This window comes from Otolemur garnettii, unplaced genomic scaffold (genome assembly GCF_000181295.1).
Source record: "Otolemur garnettii isolate 467f Iridium unplaced genomic scaffold, OtoGar3 scaffold00019, whole genome shotgun sequence".
In the NCBI taxonomy this organism is placed as follows: Eukaryota; Metazoa; Chordata; class Mammalia; order Primates; family Galagidae; genus Otolemur; species Otolemur garnettii.
In genome coordinates this window covers 9,293,868-9,318,030 of record NW_003852414.1, presented here as the reverse complement: position 1 = coordinate 9,318,030, position 24,163 = coordinate 9,293,868, and the positions used below count along the sequence as shown (strand labels likewise).

Genomic DNA, 24,163 nt, shown 5'->3' with positions numbered 1-24,163 from the left:
AGTAGCTGATACGTCATAGTGTCAAGGACATTTACAGCGCCCCACTTCCACGGCTAAATTTGTGTGTCAGACTTTCATATCAACCTATGCAAGCACTGAAATATTTTCTTGGTTTCTTCTAAAAGTTAGGCTATGATACTCTAACATGATAAAAAGGACCCTAATTGAGAGTAAAGCTATTTCACTCCCTTCATGACCTAGCACAAAATACACACTCCGAGTTCTATTTACGTGTCTACTTGGCTTCTGTTAATTCTGTGTATCTTTCTTATCACCAGTATGGCCCAACTCTTTTCAGTGGCACTTAGTTGATCTAGTAACTATTTTCTGACAAGGCCCCTGTCATAAATTAAGTTCTCCACCCCTCTGGCCCCTACCTCTTTGTATTTGTGAAAAGTGCACTGAGACACGAGGTTTCTTAGGGTCCTAGAGACTCTTTTCAGTTTGGCATCACATGCTATAGACATAGAAGAAAATATAAGCAATAGCAGGTATGATAGGCTTAGGTTCACATCCCATTTCGTTATTTTAAAATATTTGTGCTTTCAGTGAATTCCAACATTGAATGCTCCACTGATCAACACTACTTGTTTCCATGGTTTTTGCATGAAAGATTATCTCTACAGAAAATAGAATCTCTACTTTTCTCTTCTTCATTGATATGGCATGCTTTGTTCTCCTCTTTCCTGGTATATTTTAAACACACAAAACAGACACTGTGTTCAGTAACTTAATAAGTCATATGCCAGTGTTTATCAAGAACTGAGAAAAATGCAGAACTTTCTCACTGAGTTACAATAGAAATTGTTTTTAAGGATTTAAATAATTATTCTAAAAGTCTTCATTATGACAGGTGAAATGTGAGATAAGCACCATTTAATGAGTATTACAGAAAGTAGATTAAACTTCCTCTTCCTATGACTTAGATTATGTTTTTGATTTAGATTAATTACATACATTTTCTTTTATTCTAATGTACTATATGTCTCAATCCATGCTGCATTACTTGTTGCCATTTTAAACATGTATTTTTAATTTTTAATCAAAGGATAAAACCCTGACCACATTGGCAGTTTGTCTGTCTTAGGCTGTATTGCTAGAAATTCTGCATGCTTTTTGAAGCAGCTGGATTGTTTTCAGAATTATTGAAGTAGGAATTATTTTCCTAATTATACACCATTCTTCTTAAAAGTGCTTCACTTCCATGAGAAGTAGTTATTTATATGATGCTAAAGGGCAGAGGAAAGAATAATTCATTGATACCTTAATTTTATATTTACAGTGCAATTTTTCTCTTTTAGAAATTAAAGGAAAATGTTGTCATGGGTTTAGGGATTGTCTTAAGACAGGCCTTGAGGGATATGGAGCAACAGATATCTTTGGTGACTACAGTTTCTTTTATGGAGTTTTAGTTCCCTTGTGGAACCCTAGGATTCTAAGGGGTGGGAAAAATAAGAAGGGAAAAAAAACCAACTCCCTTATTGCTTGACCAGAGATACCCCAAAGATTAATTCAGTCATCAGCAAGATTTAGGTAGTTCTTTGCCTTGAATTAAAAAGAATATTTTTTACAATGGAGGTGTTACAAAATAAGAAGAAAGAAAAGAAAGGGAAAAGAACACAAAATATGACTGTTTAATAAGCTGCTAATCCAGGACTACGCATTCCAGTGTGTTCTTACAGCTCCACCAATTCGGATTTCTGCAAAAATCTTAAGAGAAAAAACTGGTGTGACCCATTCCCTGCAGTAGTTAAAATCGTGCGATAGCGTAAATAAGAAGGAGGCCATTGGCCAACAGCACAGTGGGTTTATAATGACGGCATGAATCCCTCAATGTCCTGAGCCAAACCTACCTCAGCAAAATTGTCTCAAAGATTTTATAAACTATAAACTTACAGTAACTTCCAGGGAAGATAAAATGTCTTCTACTTCCAAAAGAGAAAAAAAGAATTGCTGCCGTAAATACAAAGTAAGGTATAAATTAATTTATCCTTTCTCTTTGCCCTTTAGCAAATAACTGCACCTCAAAGAAGGGAAATAGTTTTCCACAAAGGCAGAATATAAATAATAAATAAGTAGCTCCCACTGCAATCTTTATAAAAGTGCTCAAGCTGGCCCTTCAAAAAGTCTGTTTCTAGTGAGGTAGCCCAAGCAAAGGAAAATAAACTGTCAGTGCTGTCAGGATTTTGTAGAAGATCAAAAATTAAAAATATACCTTTATAATGATAGCAAGTGATCCAAGACCCAGTTTCCTTTCCAAACAATCACATGCACACAACAGGGAGAGGGACGTGGAAGGCCACGGCTCACCATTTCGACCCTGACTGTGTGCCCTGAGAGCCCTCTCATCTTCTGCCTTTGTGAGCAGATCATGGTCCCTGACCCGCAATGCGTGTCCGCAAGCTGTTAAGCATCTGAGTTTTGCTGAAGTTCTTACACATATCAAACTTTAAAAACCCTAATTGTGTATGCCAGAGAGAGATAAAAGTATACTTTCTCAACCTTTTCTGTAGCAGAGAATGAGAGAAAATACGGTCCAATTTCTAGAGATGTGTGAAAGGAAGTGACGAAGGAAAGCCAGTTTGCAAATGTGTGAGCACTCATAGCAATTCTTGCCCCAGAGAGCTCCCTAGCAGCAAGTGAGTAAGAGAATGGAATAGTCCAGTCACTACGTGACCTGGTATAATTAGGATGATTGACCAGATTTATTTTTCCTCAGTATTCCCCATAGTATTAGGAAATTCCAGCATTCAGAGTTGAACCCTTGGCTCTTTAAAAGGAGTCACAAGTTCTACACTAAAAACTTCACAGCTGTGGATAAAACACACAGGCATCTAGCACAATACTGGGCATGATCTACAGATGATAGCTGTGAAATCAGATCAACTGAGGAGACAAAAGGTGTTTCTGAGGAAAACTACTTGATTACCACGGGTTATTCAATTCTAATTAACACGTTAGCTGTTCAAAATACAAACAATTGCTGCCTGAAAAAAATTTTTTTTTCTTTTGTGGGATAAAAATATTTGCAGGGGTTTCATCTATGCCTCTGTTAGTAATAGTATGAAGGAATACCTCAACCCAAGGATGTAATTCTGGGAGAACTGGTGGGGAGCTAAGAGATGTGGGCTCTAGCTCTGTCCTGCTGTTTGTGAGATGAGCTCAACTGTAGTGGAGCAAAGCAGAGGTGTCCCTCAGCTCCTCCCGCCCAGGCCTCAGGGCTCCCACTGCTAGGCGACCTGGCCTCCATTGTCCTAATGGCGAATCCACTTCCATGTACCCCTTCTTCCGCTTGCTTCTCTAGCCCAAAGCTGACTCAAACTGACTTCAGGGTCAGCAGAGTAACAGCAGGTTACCAACCCCTTTCTAGGCCAACATAGACACTCAAAAATGTGCCCCCTCACCACATGAGCTAATAAAGTCACTTCTAACTTTTAGATTCTATCAGAACTACCATCTCATTGTTTTAATTACTGTAACTCTCATAATTGTCCTTATTTTAACCAAAGAAAAGGCAGAGAAGCCTCCAGAATGTCAAGCTTCTGTACACAAGCTAGAATTTGAGATATCTTCTGTGCTACCTACCTGATGACTAAAACAAAAATGGAATGAGTTATCCTGGGTAGAATTGTTAATGATTTTTTACTTTGACCTAAAATTTTCTAAGTGGATAAGATTTAGAGAAAAATGGAAGAGGACGTTAAAAGAAGTACTTGGGAAGTGAAACCTAAGTGTTTTATCATGTATGCATTTGTTTATGCCATATAAAAAATAATTTTGTAATGGGGATGACTTGGGTAAAATGTTATTAATACGGAACATCTTTGCAGCATGGGCAGCTTGAGTACTGTTTGTGCTCTGAAGGTGTTTTTCTCTCAGCTCTTGGTGGTGGTCTGAACTTACAGAGCTGGGCATCTTCAGGGTCAAAGAACTGATTCTTAATTCTTAGTCAGCCCAGCCTTTTGAAAAAAAAAAATCTTAAAATTACTTTCATTAAGGTATATTAATTTTTAAAAGGCTATGGTAGTTAACTTTTAAACTGAGTGTTATCCCTTATAGATCAAAATTAAAATACTTCCTTTTTCTGATAGCCCTAGTTGGATCTTCAAATATAAATCCCATTCCCTTTTTAACTATACCCATGCCTCCCATCAAAGTCATTTAATGGTAGAAATTATTTTCTAAAGCAGAAGCACAACACATATTTCAATTCCCACATAATCACACTGCAAAATTTGGTAACATCTGCATATTTTCTTTGCTAATTGCAGTGTTAGTCTGAAGTTAATTATATGACACTGATTTTTTTCCCCAAGCCTAACTTCTATATATCACATCTGGTTTAATTGGTACTTTGAATAATAAATTGTTTTCTAGCTCGAGCATATTGTTTGATATTGCTAATGAAATAATTTTAATGTTCTGCTTAGCTATTATGAGAAATCTTATTTTATCTTGTGTTTTTAAATGTAATTCTCCAATGTAGCAAACTAATTAACCTGATAACTACTTTCCTTTGTTTTGAATCTTCAATATAGCATGACATAAAATCACTGCAATAAGTAATAGGAGATACTGTTTTTATGATGCAGCTCCATGTGAATCCTTCAGCATATTTTTGTGATAGTGTTGCTTAATAATAAATTTGCATTTGTCGTTCTTTTGTGCCAAAGTACCATACATTTGGTGGTGAATCAATAAATTCAAATCGCATGAAATTCAATATAGCATGACATAAAATCACTGCAATAAGTAATAGGAGATACTGTTTTTATGATGCAGCTCCATGTGAATCCTACAGCATATTTTTGTGATAGTGTTGCTTAATAATAAATTTGCATTTGTCGTTCTTTTGTGCCAAAGTACCATACATTTGGTGGTGAATCAATAAATTCAAATCGCCACTGTTAGCAATCAAGCCAATATTATCTTTAGATCACTTGTAGGCCTGTTTAAAGAAAAACTTTGAAGCAAAATAAAATTTAACAGAGTTTATCTGGGCAAAGAATGATTCATACAGGGAGCCCCAAAATAAAGGAGATTATGGGTTTTGTTGTAGCAACCTGAGCCCTGAGCTTTTTTTATAAGCTAAATATGGAAGCAAAGTTAAAAAAAAAAAAGCCAACTGCTTGATTGGCTAGGTGTTTGCCTTACTTGGGTATCATCCAGTGGGAGAGCCCAAGTTATAGAACCAGTCAGCTCATTAGCTGTCTCGATTGGCTGAAGCTTCATTCAGAATTCATCCATTACTAGAACTGCCTTCATCTTAAGTTTCTGTTTGCTTGCTGAAGGGTTCCAGGTACAGAAACAAACCCAGACTGATGGTCTCCAGCTTATTTTGCTTTGACAGGCAATATCTAATGAAATGGAAAGGTTAACAGAAAATCTACATCTCTAATGATTTACACATGAAACTGACATCATTTAGAGTCACATAATTTAATAGATTCTTATTAAATCATAACTATATGGCCTCAGGACTATTGCTATACCTATGTGGGCAAAGGAAGAAAAAAATAATTGAAAAGCTCCAATTCTTGCCCTGTAGGAGTTTATAACTACTTGGGGAAGTGGAGGGGTGGTAACTAACAAGACTTCATGAACAGTTTTGTTTCAGTTGTATATTATATGGCAACAATTCTCTGCATTGTGTTGTATGGAAAGTTACAAACTCTATGATGTTGGAGGAAAGAAAATTCAGTGTAGATTATGATCATTTCTGGGGATTTTGTGTTAGAGGTGGGACCTGAATTGGACATTGAAAAATTGATCAAGATTTCTGGTAGGGGGTGTGCCTCTGGCTCAAAGGAGTAGGGCATTGGCCCCATATGCCAGAGGTGGCGGGTTCAATCCCAGCCCCAGCCAAAAAAAAAAATTGCAAAAAAAAAAAAAAAAAAAAAAAGATTTCTGGTAGGAGCAATAGCACAAGCAAAGTCTCAGAACCAAGACTAATCCTTGGAATGTTCAGAAGACAGTGGGACCTTCTGGGGCAGCTCAAAGAGTTTGTGTAGGGTGGGACTGGGAGATCATGTTAGATTTATATTACAAAGTCATATTACGGAGGGTGAGGAATGTCAGGACAAAGCCTTTGTACTTGAAAGTAGGGACATATCTTACCTAGCAGAAGTTCCCTTGCAGTCTTCCTTTTTGTTCAGGTATTATTTCTAGGGTCATAAGTAGGTATCTTCTAACAGAAATGTGAATAGCTTAACCCAAATCTAGTGGCAAAGATTTGGATGAATCCTGGTTATGATCAAACTGGAGCTTCAGGAAAAAAGAACCAGTTACTGTTATGGAGAATGGATTAATACAGGGTAAATCCAGGTTTAGATGAGCCCTTCAAAAATAATTCAACAAATAAGGAGTGAACTGATAGGGGGTTAGGCAAGGGTCATAATTGGAAGCATTGAGAGGAATGACTTCAGGTGAAAAATAACTGCGAGAAAGAAATATGGACGCGAAAGATGGCTCTGAGATTTTGAACCCGAGTAAGAAGGCAACGGTGGTTCCATGGAGAGAAATACAAGAGTTAGGAAAGGAAATTTTACGTGAAGTCCTCAGAATGTCCTGATTTCCATTTTATGATATTCATAGCATATGGCCAGCAGCTACCATACTGGATAATTGGACCTACACTCAATTTCATGGAGAATTTGGAGTGAAGTTTATTTTTTTCTTTGGCTTCTAGCAGTTCAGGGTTTTAGGGTATCTTCAAAGAGATTTGTTTATTTAAGGGACTTTCAATAATTGAAGCACTACCTAGTGATTAAATGCTGGTAGAAATATGCTGAAACTTTGGCAGGGAAAACACCTTGGATGGATGATGAATGGACATCAGTGTTTCAGTTTACAAGAAGGTTACATCTAAGTAATGCATTTAATGAAATGTTTCCTCTATATTAGAGCTTTCTTATTAATTAGATTTATCTTCATGGGTTTTTTTATATATTAATGCAGTATAAGTGCAAATTTACTACATTACATTGCTGTGTTACATTGTGGGGAAGTCATATCCTTTGCGGCATCCATCACCGGAGCAGCACACATGGTACCCACCAAGCAACCTCCTATCCTTCCGCCCTTCTCCTCCCAACTCTGAGTCTCCATTGTCCATCATTCCATCCTCTGGTTCCTGTGTACACATTATTTAGCTTTCATTTCTACGTGAGAACAGGTGACATTTGTCTTATGGTGTCTGGGTTGTTTCACTTAAAATAATTACCTCCAATTCCATCTTTTGTTGCTGTAAAAGACATGATTTTATTCTTTTTTATGGACAAATAGTATTTCATTGTATGTATGTACCACATTTCTTTATCCAGTCTGTTACCAGCCTCTGAGTGGAGGTTTTTCCAAGTCATGGAAAAGAATTTCAGGATGTACCACATAAGCCAAGCAAAGAAAACCTTTATTGAAACAAAAGCACTCTCTCCGAGAGGGAAGTGAACAGGCTTAAAAAGAGCAGCTTGCCCTGAGAGGAAAAGGTGTTAGATCTTTTGTAGTCCTATGAATTGAGGGGGGAATGTTCAAGGCCAAGGGGTTAGGATTGCTGGATCATATGGTAGTTCTGTTTTTAGTTCTTTGAGAAATCTCCATACTGTTTTCCATAGAGGTCACACTAGTTTACATTCCCACTAACAGTGTAGGAAAGTTACCTTTTCTCTGCATCTTCGCCAACATCTGTTATTTCTTGTCTTTTTAATAATGGCCGTTCTGGTTGGTATAAGATATTTTGTTGTGGTTTTAATTTGCTTTTCTCTGATAATTAGATATTATCTTTTAATAAGGCCACATCCCAAAGACAGATACTGGTTAAAATAGCAATGGTCAGTTTGGAAAAAGAATCAAATGAGAAACTTAGAAATAGGAATCATTTTTTTAACATTACTATGTGTCAGAAACTATCTTAAGTGTTTTTTATCATTATTTGATTTAATTAGCAATAATCACATAAAATATGTACTTTTTTTATTCTCATTTTTCAGATGGAAAATACTGTGGCCAGAGAAGCTAAGTAAATTGCCTTAGATTATGTAAAGTTAGTTAGGAATTGAGCCAGGTTCAGAACTATGTCTAATAGTGTGATCCTGAAGTCCTTTATCTTAGTTGTCACACAGTGCCTGTGCCAGCTTCCAAGATGACTGTGAATTTTACTAAACCTTTCAGGAATCCACCTACCAAAAAAAATATATATATATATGATTTCTGCCATGTGTGAAGAAATAATGTTTCATTTATAAAATATGCCACTGAATGTTCAGCAACCTGTGTTCTGAAATCACTGGCAATGGATATTGATATCTTTATTTATTGAACTGGGCTCCGTGCCATAAGAACTTACATTTTTACAAGCTGCATAAAAACGTATTACAAGTCTTTTGTTGCCTCAATAAACTTATCGTGACCCAGATGATCCAGGAATATCCTAACCTTAGGTTAGGAATGTGGAAAATTATTTTATAATTGTTTTTAGAAAAAGCCTGGCATTAGCAAAAATTTCTGAGATTCCAAATGCTGTTAAAAAAATAACAACAAGGTATATTTTTGAAAAATAAATACACTGAATAAAGTTTAAAAGTAAATATATAGCATTTGTATTTATAGGTACATGACGCTTTGTATGCATCTATTTCTAACTAAACTTATGTTTCTATAATAGACTCAAAATGTGTGCTACAAAACTAAAATCTTATTTTTTCTTTGCCTATAAAATTAATGATAAATGTTTGTTTTGTCTTCTCACAGCTGAATTTTTATTCCTCCTGTGGGGTGTTTATCTCTGCTATGCAGTGCGGACAGTCCCATCAGCATTTCATGAGCCGCGCTACATGGCTGTCGCAGTCCACAATGAGCTCATTATCTCTGCTGTATTCCATACAATTAGGCAAGTGATCTCTAGAGCTAGTAAATAACTATTTTAGTTTTCTGATGTGTTGCAGTTTAATTGAAAGAGCAAAATTGGATACATGCGTAATGAAAGCACTTAGGAAAGATAGTGTTTTTTTAAGTTGACTAATTTCTTAATTACAAAAATGACAAGTGAATAGGTTTTTTTTTGTTTTGTTTTTTAAAATTCTGTTGTTCTTAGTTTCTTCTGATGTGTTTATTGCCTGCATTTATTTTGAAGGTTGACTCAATGTTATTGTATTATCCTAAACCACTCATGGAAATGTAATTGGATGTTGTTCATTAATGTAACACTTATTATAAAGGTATATGTGTTATGTTTTCATTAATGTTTAATATGGTGGCTTACATTTTCAAAATCTTAATATTCAAATAGACCACTTACATGTGTGAATCCTACTGAATTCAAACCAAAAACCTACTTCAAGCTGATGACTAGATTATCGTTTGTAGTAGGGTTTTGTTATCATCACAGCCTTAGCAGTGAAGGGATTGGAATGTGTCGCCTGCCCTCTGTTTTGTGATTATCTCATGTATCCCTAAGCAGAGGAGTACAAAGAAGGAAGAAAGTGGCTTATGATGAAGTGAGCAAAATGAAACATGTATGACTTTTGAGAAATTTTTCCTCACTTCATTTGAAAATGAAGTGAAAATCTCAGGGCAGAACTAAGAAAAAGCATCCTATCATTTGAAAAGCAGCAAAGATATGTAATTCAACTGTTTGACAGATGTTGAAAGTTAGGACACACTTACAAATGTGTAATTAGAAGTTTTGAACATGTCTTTGCCCTCTTCTTTGGCTTCATTCCTTTGTTGACCTTCAGACTTCCCTGGAGATCAGTGGGTACAGTAGACTGTGGACCTGTGGGAATTTCACAGGACACACATCATCACTCACTGGAGTCAGCAGTCAGAAGATGCTCTCTTGTGCTGTCAGGAAGAGATGATGTAGAGAACACTGGGACCTGAGGCTCAGCCTTCACTTTTAAACTGTTAAGTAAGAAAAGAAGGTATAGATGGTCTGACAATCCTGGAAACCCCATCAAGATGCCAGGAGTCGAGGACTTGACCTCTAGCTTTGTCTTGTCCTCCCTCAAGAGAGAGAGAAAAAATTAGAAGGCAGAGGAAAGATAAGAACAGAAATATGAGATTATGAATAAACAAAAAGACTATTTTTCCAGCTACTCAGACTAGAGTCCAAGCCCCTGAGAGAGGGTGCCCTTGGCCCGCAAATGTCATGAGGAGCAAGAACACTTGGTCCCAGTACTGGAGCTCCAACAGCTTTGACATTTTTTCCAGACTATATTCCAAGATCTTTCAGAATGTCAAGCACCTGTGTTTCAAGATTTAACAAATGTGCTTTCCAATGACCAGTTAGTTACAAGTTGAATATTGTATTAATAAACCGACTAGAATTGCAAGTCTGAGAGAAGTCTTCTTTGTTTAAATGCCTTCTGTGGTCAGAATGTGATTATGTAGAACAAAGGGTTGCCCACATTTGTTCTGCAATAAGTTGCTAAATTTCTTAGAAGCAAATTAATTGCCAAAATAATTGTGTTCAAAGATTTAATATTTATCGTTCATATAGACATGCAGTCTGATTGGCTGGTTCACGTTGACCTAGTAGATTTGATATTGAGTTGATATAGATACTGACAAGATAAGTTTTCTTCCAAACAACTGTGTGGACTCCTTTCAGTTTTGAACAGGGAGAACTTCAAATGGTAGCAGGGGGACCCAGAAAGACTTTGGTAGGCTTTGATGTTTTCATAGATAAGCCTAGCTAAACCTGAACAAGAAGTCCTACATTTTAAGTTTCAAATTTGACCTAGTATATCTTTCTACCTAAACCAGATTGGATCAGATTGTGGTACATTGGGCTGTAAAGAATCAAAGAATGAACATATTAGCTATTTTCTCTTGGAATTTTGATTTGGTCATAAAGGACCAAGGAATAGAATTACTATGTATAGTTTAATACAGTAAACCTACAGAACACCAATTTTAGAGGAATGGATAAGGAACAAGCAATAGGCAATAAGAAAGGAATCAGGCATGTACAATGTCTTATTCATATAGACTGAATTCATATATGCTATAGTTCAAATATTTATAAGAAGAAATATTTATAAGATGCAGTAACATAGTAATTTAAATCTGCTGGATCCATCTTAATAACTTTTTCCTTAAATGCAATGATAATAAATAAGGGTTCTAACATCAGAGAAGATATTCTCTATCAATACAGCATATATATTATTTCATGTCTGCTAAAAATATAAAATTATGTGTGCATATATATATACATAAACTGAAAATCATGACTACACATTACAGACTTACCTTCATTCATCACAAATTATCAGATTGTACAAAAATAATAGATTCTAGGAAGGTAAACAATACAGAAGTCATTTTTCCTAGTCTGTTCTAATCCTTTATTTTTAGTGCTGAGGATAAGCATAAAGCAAACCTCTGGGAATGTGCAAGACTTTTGAAAGTGTGCTTTATTTTTAACTTCCATTTTCAAATATTTTATGCTCCTGGCTTTTAGACCTATTTTTAAAAAGATGGAATACTCCTTAAAAATAAAGCTGTAAAATTCCTGCAATGCCCGATTTTTCTCAACGTATTTCTAGTCCACACTGCAGCCTAAAATACCTGGCACTAATTTTAAGACGATTAATTTGAGGGTGATCAATGTCAGTATATTTCAAAGGGTTTTTTTTTTTTTTGGAAGAGTCACTATTTTAATTTAAAATATATATAACCATTCTCCTTCTAGATATTACCATGCTAGCTTAAAGTTTACTGGCATGCATTGGAGATAAGAATTCCCAGTAAGTACACAAGGATCCTTTTAGACTGTAAAATCCACCTCCTTTAATGCGACTTTCTGCCCCAGGACTGGCAATGATGCCCAGGAGAATTGGATTGTATCATTTTTCCAGGGCACATTATACATGCCTCAGAGACTGTAACTTGCTATTGAGTATGATGATCCTATTAAAATGCTTAAAAAGGAATCTCACCTGACCCAGGAAAACAGATTATATCAAAAGTTGTCTCATTCCTAAACAAAGTGATGATTCAGTCATATTCAAGACATGTTGTAAGGCCACTTTTCTCACCAAGGAGTTGGAGAAGATGATAATCCAGCAAACCCTCAGCAAACCCTGCTTCATGGCGTGTGACCCATGTGCATTCTTTACATCTCCAGACATGAGAAAATAACTATTTTGTGCTTCCTTTTAGCTTGATGTCTTTGGGAAAGTGGGGTAGAGTTGAAATCTCTCTGATGATAATTTTTTAAAATGTTAATAGTATCAGTTTACTTAATAAATTTGTCATGAATGTGGCATAATGCAGATATAAAAATTTAGCCATTTATAAATGTTTGTTTTGTGATTATGATAGCATGAGCATTTCTCAGAATGTTAACATTTATAATTTGACAATCTATATCATCAGAACAAAATTCTAAGCCTCTAATTCCAAAAGTAGTAAGATATCTGGCCCAGCGTGGTGACTCATGCCTATAATCCTAGCCCTTGGGGAAGTTGAGCCAGTAAGATCAGAAGTTGGAGGCCAGCCTTAGCAAGAGTAAGACACTGTCTCTACTAAAAATAGAAAAACTAGCCAGGCATTTTGGCAGGCTCCTGTCATCTCAGCTATTAGGAAGGCTGAGGCAAGAGGATCATGTGAGCCTAGGAGTTTGGGGTTGCTGTGAGCTGTTGATACCATGGCAGTCTATCCAGGGCACAGAATAAGACTCTATCCCAAAAGAAAAGAAGAGGTGAAATATCATATTTAGCTTTTATAGATAAACAATGGATGAGACCTTAATGAAAGCAATCTCTTGTTTCTGCATACAGATAAATCTTTAAAATGTGAGCTTTGGTTTGTACGTGCACCTATTGACTTACAAAAATATTCTAAAATTACAGTATTTCAGTCCTTAGTACTGAATTTCTCCTCACCAGAGCCATCCTAGAATACTGCTTTACAAATTTCAGTAAGATAAGACTTTAAATACTAAATGTTAAATTATTTAAGAATATTTGATAATTTAGAAAAATGTATTTTAAAAATGTGCTTTGCAAACCATTGGTATATTCACTTTATTCATTAAATCTTTTACTATTTAAACCTTTGGGATCATTCACAAAGATAGATAATTACCTACTTTGTTCTTAATTCTAATTAATGCTTTTAAATAAAGCATACTAGAATCGTGTTATTTGGATGTATCTTATAACCCAATGTGAAACCTCCAGTTTGTAACCTACCATATTTTTGAATTCATATGTATTCACTGTTTTGCTTTGTGGCTAATTTACACACGAAATGATAATCTTAGGAATTATTATGCTGTCTTTCTTACTATTGTTAATCTAAATATATGTATAATCACAAAGAGTTCATATTTTATACATCCAATTAAGGTTAATTCGACCCTTATTCTTCTGCAGTGAGAATATATGCCATAGAAACAACAATGCAATTCCTTTTTGTCTTTCTTTTTTTTAATCCAGTGAGGAAAACAGTTTCCCATTATCCCAGTGTTTTCAGCAGAGACCTTGACCTTGGATCGCTAACTCTGAATTCTCATTTCAGATTTGTTCTTGCCTCAAGACTTCAGTCTGATTGGATGTTGATGCTGTATTTTGCACATACTCATTTGACTGTGACAGTCACTATCGGGTTGCTGTTGATTCCAAAGGTATCCTTCTAATTTTTTTTTTTCCTTCAAGATCATTATTTTAAATGAGTGTGGAGTTGTTTCTCCTTCAGACAAAGGGAGGTATGGAAATTTGCATAACACTCTCAAAGATTTTAAAAGCTTCCTCCTCAGGAAACTGGGTGTCTGCTTTTAAATAACTTAAATAATTTTTAAATGTCTTAATTTTAAAACCCATCATCTTTACTTTTCTAAACATTTTGATGTCTAGTTATGTTTTAATATCATGGGTTGAAGGTGGCTTTCATTGTGGCTGTCACATAGAGATCATTTTCTAAAAGAACTATCCTATTCGAAGAGTTGTTTTGTTTGAATTCATATTCAAAGAAGTCTTGTGTTTAAAACATTAACATAGCTTATATGAACAGAAATAAATAATTATGTATAGAAGAATCTTAATAATGATAGATTCTGACAAAGACTTATCCAATCATAATGAAGTGAGCAAAAATGGGCCAGGACTCACAAAAAATTCTGGACTCGTGCTCCACCACAGACTAGCTGTGTAATGTAATATGGTGCTGGCCAAGACTTGTGATGTCTCCACATTTTAATTTCCTCATCTGTGACGTGATAGTAAGGGTGCATGGAATAAACTGAAATGATACAAGGGTTTGGGGGGAAAACATATTGTATAAATTGTTGCATTATGGTTATTTTCCTCTTTTATACATAAAGGGACACAATATTAGAACACTACATATCTTATAAGTACCACCCAATACAACGTTAGCACAACTGAAACCAGTATTGTGATTTATTATCTTTTAGTCTTTGCTTTCCCTCACTTCCCATGATAACCAAAACATTGAAATTCAGCCTGATCGAAAAGATCAAATGATTGTAAACAGAACAAAGTACATATTTTATTCCCTACCTGAATTATATCAGCTAACTGTAGTTTTCATGTATTAGTCTATTACTGCAATTTATCCTATTTTAATACTTTGCATAATATGATTATGCATTTACTAGATGGAGATGCTCTCAGATTATTCATTCAGTAAATTGTTGCTGAGCTATGAAGAGAATTGAAAACATTAGTTCATATAAAAACCAGTCCATGAATGTTCACAGCAGCCTTATTCATAATACTTAAAAAGTAGACATAACTCAGATGTCCATCAGCTGATAAACATATAAACAAAATGTGGTGTATCCACACAAAGGGATATTATTTGTCAATTAAAAGGAATGAAATATTAGTACATGTTGTGACTTTGACAAACCTTGAAAACTTTATGCCAACTGAAAAAGACATGAAAAGCTGTACATTGTATTATTCTACTTAGGTGAAATGTCCCGAATAGTCAAATCTGTAGAGACAGAGATTAGCTTAATGGCTGCGACAGGCAGGGAAAAGGAGGAAAGAAGAAACTGCTTAATGGCTTCAGAGTTTCTTTTGGGGGCGATAAAAATATTCTAGAATTAAATAGCAGTGATGTTTGTACAGCCTTGTGAATACACCAACACCGAAACTATGTTTCAATAGTGTAAATTTCATAGTATGTATGGGAATTCTATCTCAATAAAAAGATAATTTAAAAACATCACTGAGGGGTTTTGCTAGGAACTGTTACATATCCTCAGAATAAGATTAAAAATTAGATAACAATGTGTGATGTTATGGTATTTCTATTCTGGAAGAGGAAGGGGGTAACAGACAAGATGGACGTTTGAAATAGTGTTTTAGATAGAGATAAGTGCTAAGGAAAAATAATAAAGCAAGGAATAGACAATATCTGACAAATAACTGTTTCTTAAACTCATGATTGTCTCCGAGACTTTGCTCAAGAAAACCAATCTCATTCTTGTAAGTAACCTCCAGGTGGTTTAACTCGTAGCATATGAGATACTGGAGGACAGGGATTCTCTCATACATGCATTTGGCCTTTATGCCCTTAAGTTTATGTCACCATGGGTCCCACAAGTGTAGGTAGAAGAGTCAAGGAAAGAGTCACAGTTTCTGTGGGGTTTTTTTTTTTCAGTCCTCACAACTACAAAACATTATTACTTAGAGAATTGCCATTTCACATTGTCTCATAGTAATGCCCACCTGGCCTGCTGAATATTTTAACAAAAGGTGACAGTAAGATATCTCTGTATCATCGAAAAATGATCTTGTAATATTTTTAGGGACTATTTGGCTGATAAGAACCTAGGAGAAGAGAATTTGTGTTCTCTAAGCTAATATCTCAATTTTCATAAGACAGTCACTTGGTTTACCACCCAGTGTGACTTGGTTGCTTTGATTTTCCTTCCTGCTTTTCGTCACTTAACCATTTCCTTCTCCCTGACTTTGCCATTTGAAAAAGATGAGAGCAGGAGTTCTTAAAACTGGAAAATATCAAAAAGCTGCATGAAAATAATCAGCATATCTCAAAATGAGAATAACTAGAAGCTTGAGGAAAAATCTGTAATTTCACTGAATCTTTTAATGTCAACTTAGATAGCATCTAGCCCATAGCTCTTTAGGCTAAGAGGGCACTATGCTGGTGAGAAGTTTCATGTCTTAAGCCCTCACTAATACCAGAGTTGAGGCTACAATTCAGATTTTTTGTCTACTAAATTTTCAAAGTAGCTTTTTTGAAGCTATATATAGTAGACTAAAAGTCACATTCCTGTCAACAGAGCCAGTTGTGGCCATAGATGAAATACATCTTCACCTATGTGCAGTACAGTAACAAACAGAAAATAGGCCCTGCTGCTCCAAAAAAATTCCCATTTAGCTGCAGTGAGTCTAAGTTGCTCCTCTAAGAGAATATTTTTCTAGATTGTTCTACTGATTTCCACTTGCACAGAAGAGGAGCAATGTAAGTAAACACTGGGAGTCTAGAGAAGGGACAGGGTGAAAATTGGAGTCACAGGGAGCCAAGTGCTAATATTGCCAGAGAGCTCCAATGTGGAACATGGAAAGCAAAACACAAATGTATCAGCAAATACTTGGAAAGAGTTTAGTGAATGAATTCATAAAGCTGAAAAAATGATGCTAGTGTTGGAACCTTCGGAATATTACTGAGCTGGCTGGGTGCTGTGGCTCTTGCCTGTAATCTCAGCACTCTGGGAGGCTGAGGCAGATAGATTGCCCGAGCACAGGAGTTTGAGACCAGCCTAAGCAAGGGTGAGACCCTGTATCTAAAAAATAACTGGGCATTGTGGCAGGCGCTCGTAATCCCAGCTACTTGGGAGGCTGAGGCAAGGCAAATGCTTAAGCCCAAGAGTTTGAGGTTACGGCATTCTACCAAGGATGACAAAGTGAGACTCTGACTCAAAAAAAAAAAAAAAAGAAAGAAAGAAAGAAAGAAAGAAAGAAAAAAGAAAAAAAGAATATTACTAAGGTGTCCTGATTGTTATGGCACATGCCCATAGTCCCAGCTACTTGGGAGGCTGAGGCAGGAGGATCATTTCAGCCCAGTAGTTTAAGGCTGCATTGAGCTATGACCACACTTGTGCATAGCCACTCCACCCTGGCCAACATAAAGAGACCCTAGTGTATGTGTGGTTGTGCATTAGTGTGTGTGTATATAATATATAAAAAATTGTGCTATGTCTTACAGTGGGCTAAAGTCTATAACCCATATTTAATATTTATTGCAGTTTTCACATTCGAGCAATAACCCCCGAGATGATATTGCTACAGAAGCATATGAAGATGAGCTAGACATGGGTCGATCTGGATCCTACCTGAATAGCAGTATCAATTCAGCCTGGAGTGAGCACAGTTTGGATCCAGAAGACATCCGGGTAATTCTAGTACTGTCTTTTTTCCTATTTTGGATTAAGCCCATTTATACAGGCAAGCATGTGGGGGTTGGTGTCTGTGTTTGCATGTTTGTATACATACATGTACTCATGTTTGTGTATACATGTGTCAAAGAGAACAGGTAGGTGTATGTATGGACTGAAGGCATCAAGTACAGAGTTCATCCACTTCTACCATGTGTAATCACATCACAAATTAGCACTCACAGGCTATTTCAACTGTCTAGGAGCAACCTGGCCAATTGTGATAGTCTGGACTGACTTGTTAAAAGTCAGAATGGTGCACTATTGTACCTGTTCCCTAACATGTGTTTATGACATCTCACTTACAGAAAGGTAGGACAGATCTGTGAACAGAGAGCCTAGATTGTTTAAAATAATCTGTGACAATCTGTCAGCATGTGGAGGAAGAAGATGCTTTGTTTAGCTGATGGACTGATCTAACATGAGGCAGAACTTTATCACGTCTCCATGATGCCTCCAGTGCCGTTCAGGGATAGGGTTCATCAGTATACAGTGTGCTGTTTTGTTATGGTCGAGGTTCAGCCTGATCCACAAAACTTGAAAAGTTCAAAGTGCTTGCTCCATGAAGCAGGGGTAGAATGCGTGAGTTCATACCTCGCAGTTCAAACATTATGTGAAAGAAAACACAAAATAATCAGAAAGTACAAATGGGAAGAAAATTCGTAAATATAGATGTTAAGGAAAGCTGTAGAGCGATTACCCTAAGGAGCTCAAACTTGTTGAATTCCGGGACCATTTGGGGATACTGTCTGGCTGAAGAGCTAAATTGTGTACCTCTTTGAATTTACTCTTGTTCTGGCAGGATGAACTGAAGAAACTCTATGCCCAGCTGGAAGTATATAAAAGGAAGAAGATGATCACAAATAATCCCCACCTCCAGAAAAAGCGGTGCTCAAAGAAGGGCTTAGGCCGTTCCATCATGAGGCGTATTACCGAGATCCCAGAGACTGTCAGCAGGCAGTGTTCCAAAGAGGACAAGGATGTTGCAGACCACGGCCTGGCCAAAAGTGCTGCTCTAGTCAGGAAGAACCCACCAGAGTCTTCAGGTAACACTGGGAGACCCAAGGAGGAGTCCCTGAAAAACCGAGTCTTCTCCCTCAAGAAATCCCACAGCACTTACGACCATGTGAGGGACCAAACAGAAGAGTCTAATAGCCTCCCTACGGAAAGCCAAGAAGAGGAGGCCACGGAGAATTCCACACTGGAATCTCTGTCAGGTAAAAAGCTCACACAAAAGCTGAAAGAAGACAGTGAGACCGAGTCCACCGAGTCGGTGCCACTGGTGTGTAAGTCAGCCAGTGCCCACAACCTCAGCTCAGAGAAGAAGCCTGGGCACCCACGAACGTCGATGTTACAGAAGTCTCTCAGTGTCATAGCCAGTGCCAAGGAGAAGACTCTTGGATTAGCTGGGAAAACCCAGACAGCAGGCGTGGAAGAGCGTGCTAAACCCCAGAAATCTCTGCCAAAAGATAAAGAGACAAACAGAAATTACCCAAATTCAGATAACACAGAGACTAAAGACTCTGCCCCCCAAAACTCCAATCACTTGGAGGAGCCAAGAAAGCCTCAGAAATCTGGGATTATGAAACAACAAAGGGTCAACCCCCCTCCTGCCAATTCTGACCTGAGTCCAGGCACCACCCAGAGGAAGGGCAACTTTGATATTGGGGAAGTGTGTCCTTGGGAGATTTACGACCTGAACCCTGGTCCTGTGCCTTCAGAATCAAAAGTTCAAAAACATGTATCAATTGTGGCTTCTGAAATGGAGAAAAACCCAGCCTTTTCCTTAAAGGAGAAATCTCACCACAAGCCTAAGGCAGCTGAAGTTTGTCAGCAGTCCAGTCAGAAGAGCGTAGATAAGGCTGAGGTATGCCCTTGGGAGACCCAGGGTCAGTCCCTTTTGGAAGATGAGAAGCATTTGATTTCCAACACTCCGGTTCTCCCAGGGAGAGCGAAAGACGAGAATGGAGGTCAGCACCACATGGCCAGTGTGTGTGCTGGGCAGTATGAGGAACTGCCCCCCAAAGCTATAGCATCAAAAATAGAGAACGAAAATCTCAACCGAATAGGAGACCAGGAGAAAAAGACATCTTCCTCTGAGGAAAATGTGCCTGGCTCCTTTAACTCAAGTAATAACTTCCCGCAACCATTAACATCGCGAGCAGAGGTGTGTCCTTGGGAGTTTGAGACCCCAGATAAACCAAATGCTGAAAGAAGTATAGCTTTACCTGCCTCTTCTGCTTTAAATGCAAATAAGATAGCAGGGCCTCGGAGAGAAGAGGCCTGGGATACTTTCAAAGTGTAGCATCCCTATGGAGAAAAGGAGGAAGAGGAAACCCCAGATTGGATATAAGACAGAAGGTATAAGAATAAAAAATTTCCAGTCAAGGGGAAGATGACAGACAGTGAGGTAAGGTCAAAGGCATGGGCAGAAGATGACCAGAGGGTGGGAGCAACAGCATCATAATGAAGAAGTCAGACTTTGGCCAAGAAAAATTATTCTCCCGGTGACACTAGGAAAATCTTTACATTTCAGCATGTTTAAGGGAAATAGCCCCAAATGTCTGCCCCAGATCAATATTCACCCATGGGACTTTGACAATCCTAAGCAAAGCAAACCAGGAAATAAAGAAGACATATCAGATTTTGCAAAGAAGAAAAAGGTATAGACATATATAACTGAAATTCTAAGTAACTGACTGGAAAGAACTTACATTACCTATTTAACCTTGATAGCACTGCTAACTTAATGCATCCCAAAAATACTTTTTATATTAATGATTGCTCTCATTTTCTTATAAATGTATGTTTCAGTACATTGTTGTGTCTCATATTCAAGCATTCCAGATTGTATAATTTTTGCAAATAACTTTGGTATTATGTGACACAACATTTATGCAATGTGCAGCTATTCAATTGTTATTGCAACTTACAAAATACCTGCTATCAATCAACTTTAGTTGATTCTCAAAGTATAGTAAGCTTTCTCTGGCTTGGGAAGCCATAACTGTTATGATAAAAACTTTTAATTTGGGCTGTAGTTTATATATTGTGAATTTGAATTTGACTGTGTTATTTCACATCATGGTTTGTTATACTGTCTTAATCAGGGTTTTTTATACAAGTTGAGTTACTTAGTTTGCACTTCTTGTTAGGACTCAGAAGCTTTATTAATATTGGAGATCAAGTGGTCCTACTGAGTCAGATGTCTTGATAAGTCAAGGACAACTTATCCATTGTTTATTCAAAGTCAGAAATAGATAATGCCTTCATCCCAGTTAACTGTCCCTTTTAACTCTTTCAGTATTTCATACTAAACAACATTTACTAAGGAAGAAGCTAAGAGGGAGAAATCTATACTGTGCATTCTTATTACTGTTGGAAAGGGAAGACCCTAGGAATTAGATGACAATTACAACAGTACTATGGAACCAGAAAGTTTGCCTTTCAAAACAAAGACAGAAAAGTAGCTCTTAATAGCACTTTCAAGGGATTATTTTTTTAAGGAGAAAAAATTATGATAGTGTCAAGATCATTGTATGGATATATTTTTATTATGCAGACTGAAAATACAATATTTTAAATTACCTTAAACTATTTATTCTCATAAACTCTTATTCATTGCTTCAGCTAGGGGTAGAACCTGCTGGGCTCAAATCCCAAAGAGGTTTTATAACCTGATATATTCAAAGCCTATAAGGTGGTATGGGGCTCTTCATTCACCCAAGCACTGGAATACTTAACAAGTCTTGCAAATTGCCATTGCGAGCCACTAGCTCAAAATGCAAAGTGTAAGGTTTATTTGCAAGGCAAAAACAGCCCCCAAAGCATATTTTATAAAACTTACTGCATTCCACACCAATCTCTTAGCATGAAAATCCTAAGCTGCTGACTTGGCCCTGCCGAAGTGATCATGCCATGAGATTCCCAAGCTGTCTCACTTTATTTAAAGACAAATCACTTAAAAATAGAACTGAGATTTCCCATCCTCTCACTCTAAGCACTGAAGTATCAGCTGCCTATGTGGCCAGGGCACTTCCAGCCTAAATAACCTTTTTTTAATTTTGTGAGCGGCAAGGAAAACATGCTAGGAGGATAAAAGATGGGGAAAGGGAATCAAAGGTGGACACAGGGCTGTTCTTTGAGAAAATTATCCTCAGTGGAAGGGAAATATGAATTCTTCATATCCATCATCAGAATCTTCTCAGTGGTTTTTATTCAGGAGTAAGTGAGCACTTCACTGTTTTGCAAAACTGTGCACAAATCTTCCTCACCCGTTTGCTTGCTACGCGTCTTACTCAGGTTGGTGGGGTAGGTTTGAAAAGATGTAGAAGTTCTATTTTTGTGTGTTGCCTTCATTCATTTCATACATTCCTTCCTTTCTCATGAAGGCCTGTAGGCTTGGTGCCCTACCTTGAGGTATCTTTGTGAATTTGGTTTGGGATTTCCAGCCCCACCTACTTGCTTCGTTTATGTCTGAGGGCTGTTAGAACTTGATTCGTTTCTTGAGAAATAAGCGGTCAAGCATCAGTGACTTTTTATTGCACTTCAGGATGATCCTGCTAGAGATGTGGCTTAAAAAAGACTTGCCAAACACCTTAGTACACATTGTACAGTCCCTAGATTATTCTCCACCAGCACGTCTCAGTGAGGGTACCGAGGGTCTTTCCTAGAGTTTCATTGCCATTATTTATCACCAAAAGAAGTTTCAATCTACAGTTCTGGAGGGTATTTTCCCACACTGGTGACAATAAGAAAGTGAATAAATACCATTAAGGTCACAGATGTTTCTAGGTTGTCCTTCTCAGTGCATGTGCAGGCTGCATCCTGTCCTTGTTTTTAAGCCAGGGTTTATAAATAAGTAGATTTATACCAACCTTAATAGACCTGTATATTTTATGCAAGAATTAAATGCTTTATGACATGAAGTATAACTCAACCTATTGTAAACTTTGGTGGCAATAGATTCGAAACTCGACAGTTCTCTCGTATTTGCTTCCTAGGTTTCTGCATGCAAGTGATGACAGGTAGGACTGAAAAAAACACTGCCTTTTGACTTCTAGCATTTAGCAACTGAGAGTTGTAGAGTCAATAAAACTGTAAGTCTCTTCACTTAATCTGTGGTTCTTCTGAAACTATTATCTAAACCTACAGCATCCCACCATGAAATATTTGGTAAATTTATGTTGTGACGTGTTGCAGCATGTAAATAATAATAACTTCTCTGCAATAAAACATATTTATATGAAAGTGGTTTGTTGGGATTTGTGTGTTTGTCTAATTGAATTTACTTCATCTAACCAACTTGAGAAGGAATTCCATATAGACCTTTGGTATCCTTCTGCACGCACATCCTCATATTGCCAATCTACAGGAATATGTGATTCGCCAAATGTGGCCTCAAACATACAGGTAACCTGTTGGGGCCAGTAAAACATACTGGGAGTAATAGTTTGATTGAAGAAAGCTCTGTGCAAACTAACTTAGCTACCCTTTTTTGTTTACTCAACACACAGTACCAGGCAGTCTGCCCAGCAGTGATGATACAAAGATAAACGAGACCTTCAAGAACACTCAGGCCCAGAAGAGTATCCAGCCTCTGGTATAATAATATGCAGACAAGAGTAACTGAGTCAAGGAGTCATGGGAGGCATAGGCTCAAGTTCATAAGGCTGAAATTCTGCAAAGGCAACAGGTATGAGAGGGAAAGAGTATAAGGCTGGAGAAGGAGCTGTACACAGCCTTTCCTGCCATGCTTCGGGTTAATGGCAGCATTATCTTGCAATACTGGATGGTGTTAAAAATCTTTAAGGGAGGGGCTTGGCGCCTCAGCTGCTTGAGCTACAGCTGCTTGTAGCTCAAGTAGCTAAGGCGCCAGCCACATACACCAGAGCTGGTGGGTTTGAATCCAGCCCCGGCCTGCCAAACAACAATGACAACAACAACAATAACAACAACAACAAAAATAGCTGGGCGTTGTGGTGGGCACCTGTAGTCCTAGCTAGTTGGGAGGCTGAAGCAAGAGAATCACTTAAGCCTAGGAGTTGGAGGTTGCTATGAGCTGTGATGCTATGGCACTCCATCCAGGGTGACAGCTTGAGGCTCTGTCTCAAAAAATAAAAATAAATAAATAAATAAATAAAATAAAATAAAATAAATAAATAAAAATAAAAATAAGAGTAAAATCAAGTGAGCTATAAGAAGCATTATATGGGGACCAACCTGTACACAGACTGAAGTGGGGAAAGTCTAGAGGCAGCCACACCAGTTAGAAGCCTAGTGGGAATCACAGTGAAGGAAGATGAGGACTGCAGGAGGGGAAGGAAAGATGGATTATTCAGGCATCAAGAAAACATCTCCAAATAGGCTCATTGTTCTGTAAAGTGAGAAAAGTTATTAGTTAGGTAACTACATTATAGCTAAATGTTTCTTCTAAGTTTGTGGACATTTTGGCTAATTTCAAAAGCTTTATAAACCCTCCCTGAAGACCTCCCTGTAGACCCTCTCTCACTTGCTCCTGAGGAAAGCCAGAGAATAGGGCTCCAGGTTCAAGGCAATGGGAAACCTTGGTGGTAAAGTGGGCAGGGGGCTGGGAAAAGAGGGGCCAAGGGCTTGCTACAGTGTGGGTTCCACTTTCCATCTGGAAGTGGTAGCTCCCAGATGCAGCTGCAGATAGAAAACCAGGTTTGGTAAGAGGGCAGACGGAGCTGGCCCCCTCTTTATTCCTGC

The 24,163-nt window shown here is 37.5% G+C and overlaps 1 protein-coding gene across 1 annotated transcript in view; it reads left to right on the top strand.

The window, feature by feature from the left end:
• Positions 1–22,684, top strand: part of GPR158 (G protein-coupled receptor 158) — a 317,486-nt gene extending 294,802 nt beyond the window's left edge. The window contains exons 8-11 of the mRNA XM_003786747.2: positions 8,746–8,884; positions 13,525–13,630; positions 17,246–17,392; positions 18,237–22,684. Of these exons, the coding sequence (XP_003786795.1) occupies positions 8,746–8,884; positions 13,525–13,630; positions 17,246–17,392; positions 18,237–19,739 (1,895 nt within the window). The 3' untranslated portion in view covers positions 19,740–22,684. The remainder of the gene's footprint in view (positions 1–8,745; positions 8,885–13,524; positions 13,631–17,245; positions 17,393–18,236) is intronic.
• Positions 22,685–24,163: the final 1,479 nt, after the last annotated feature.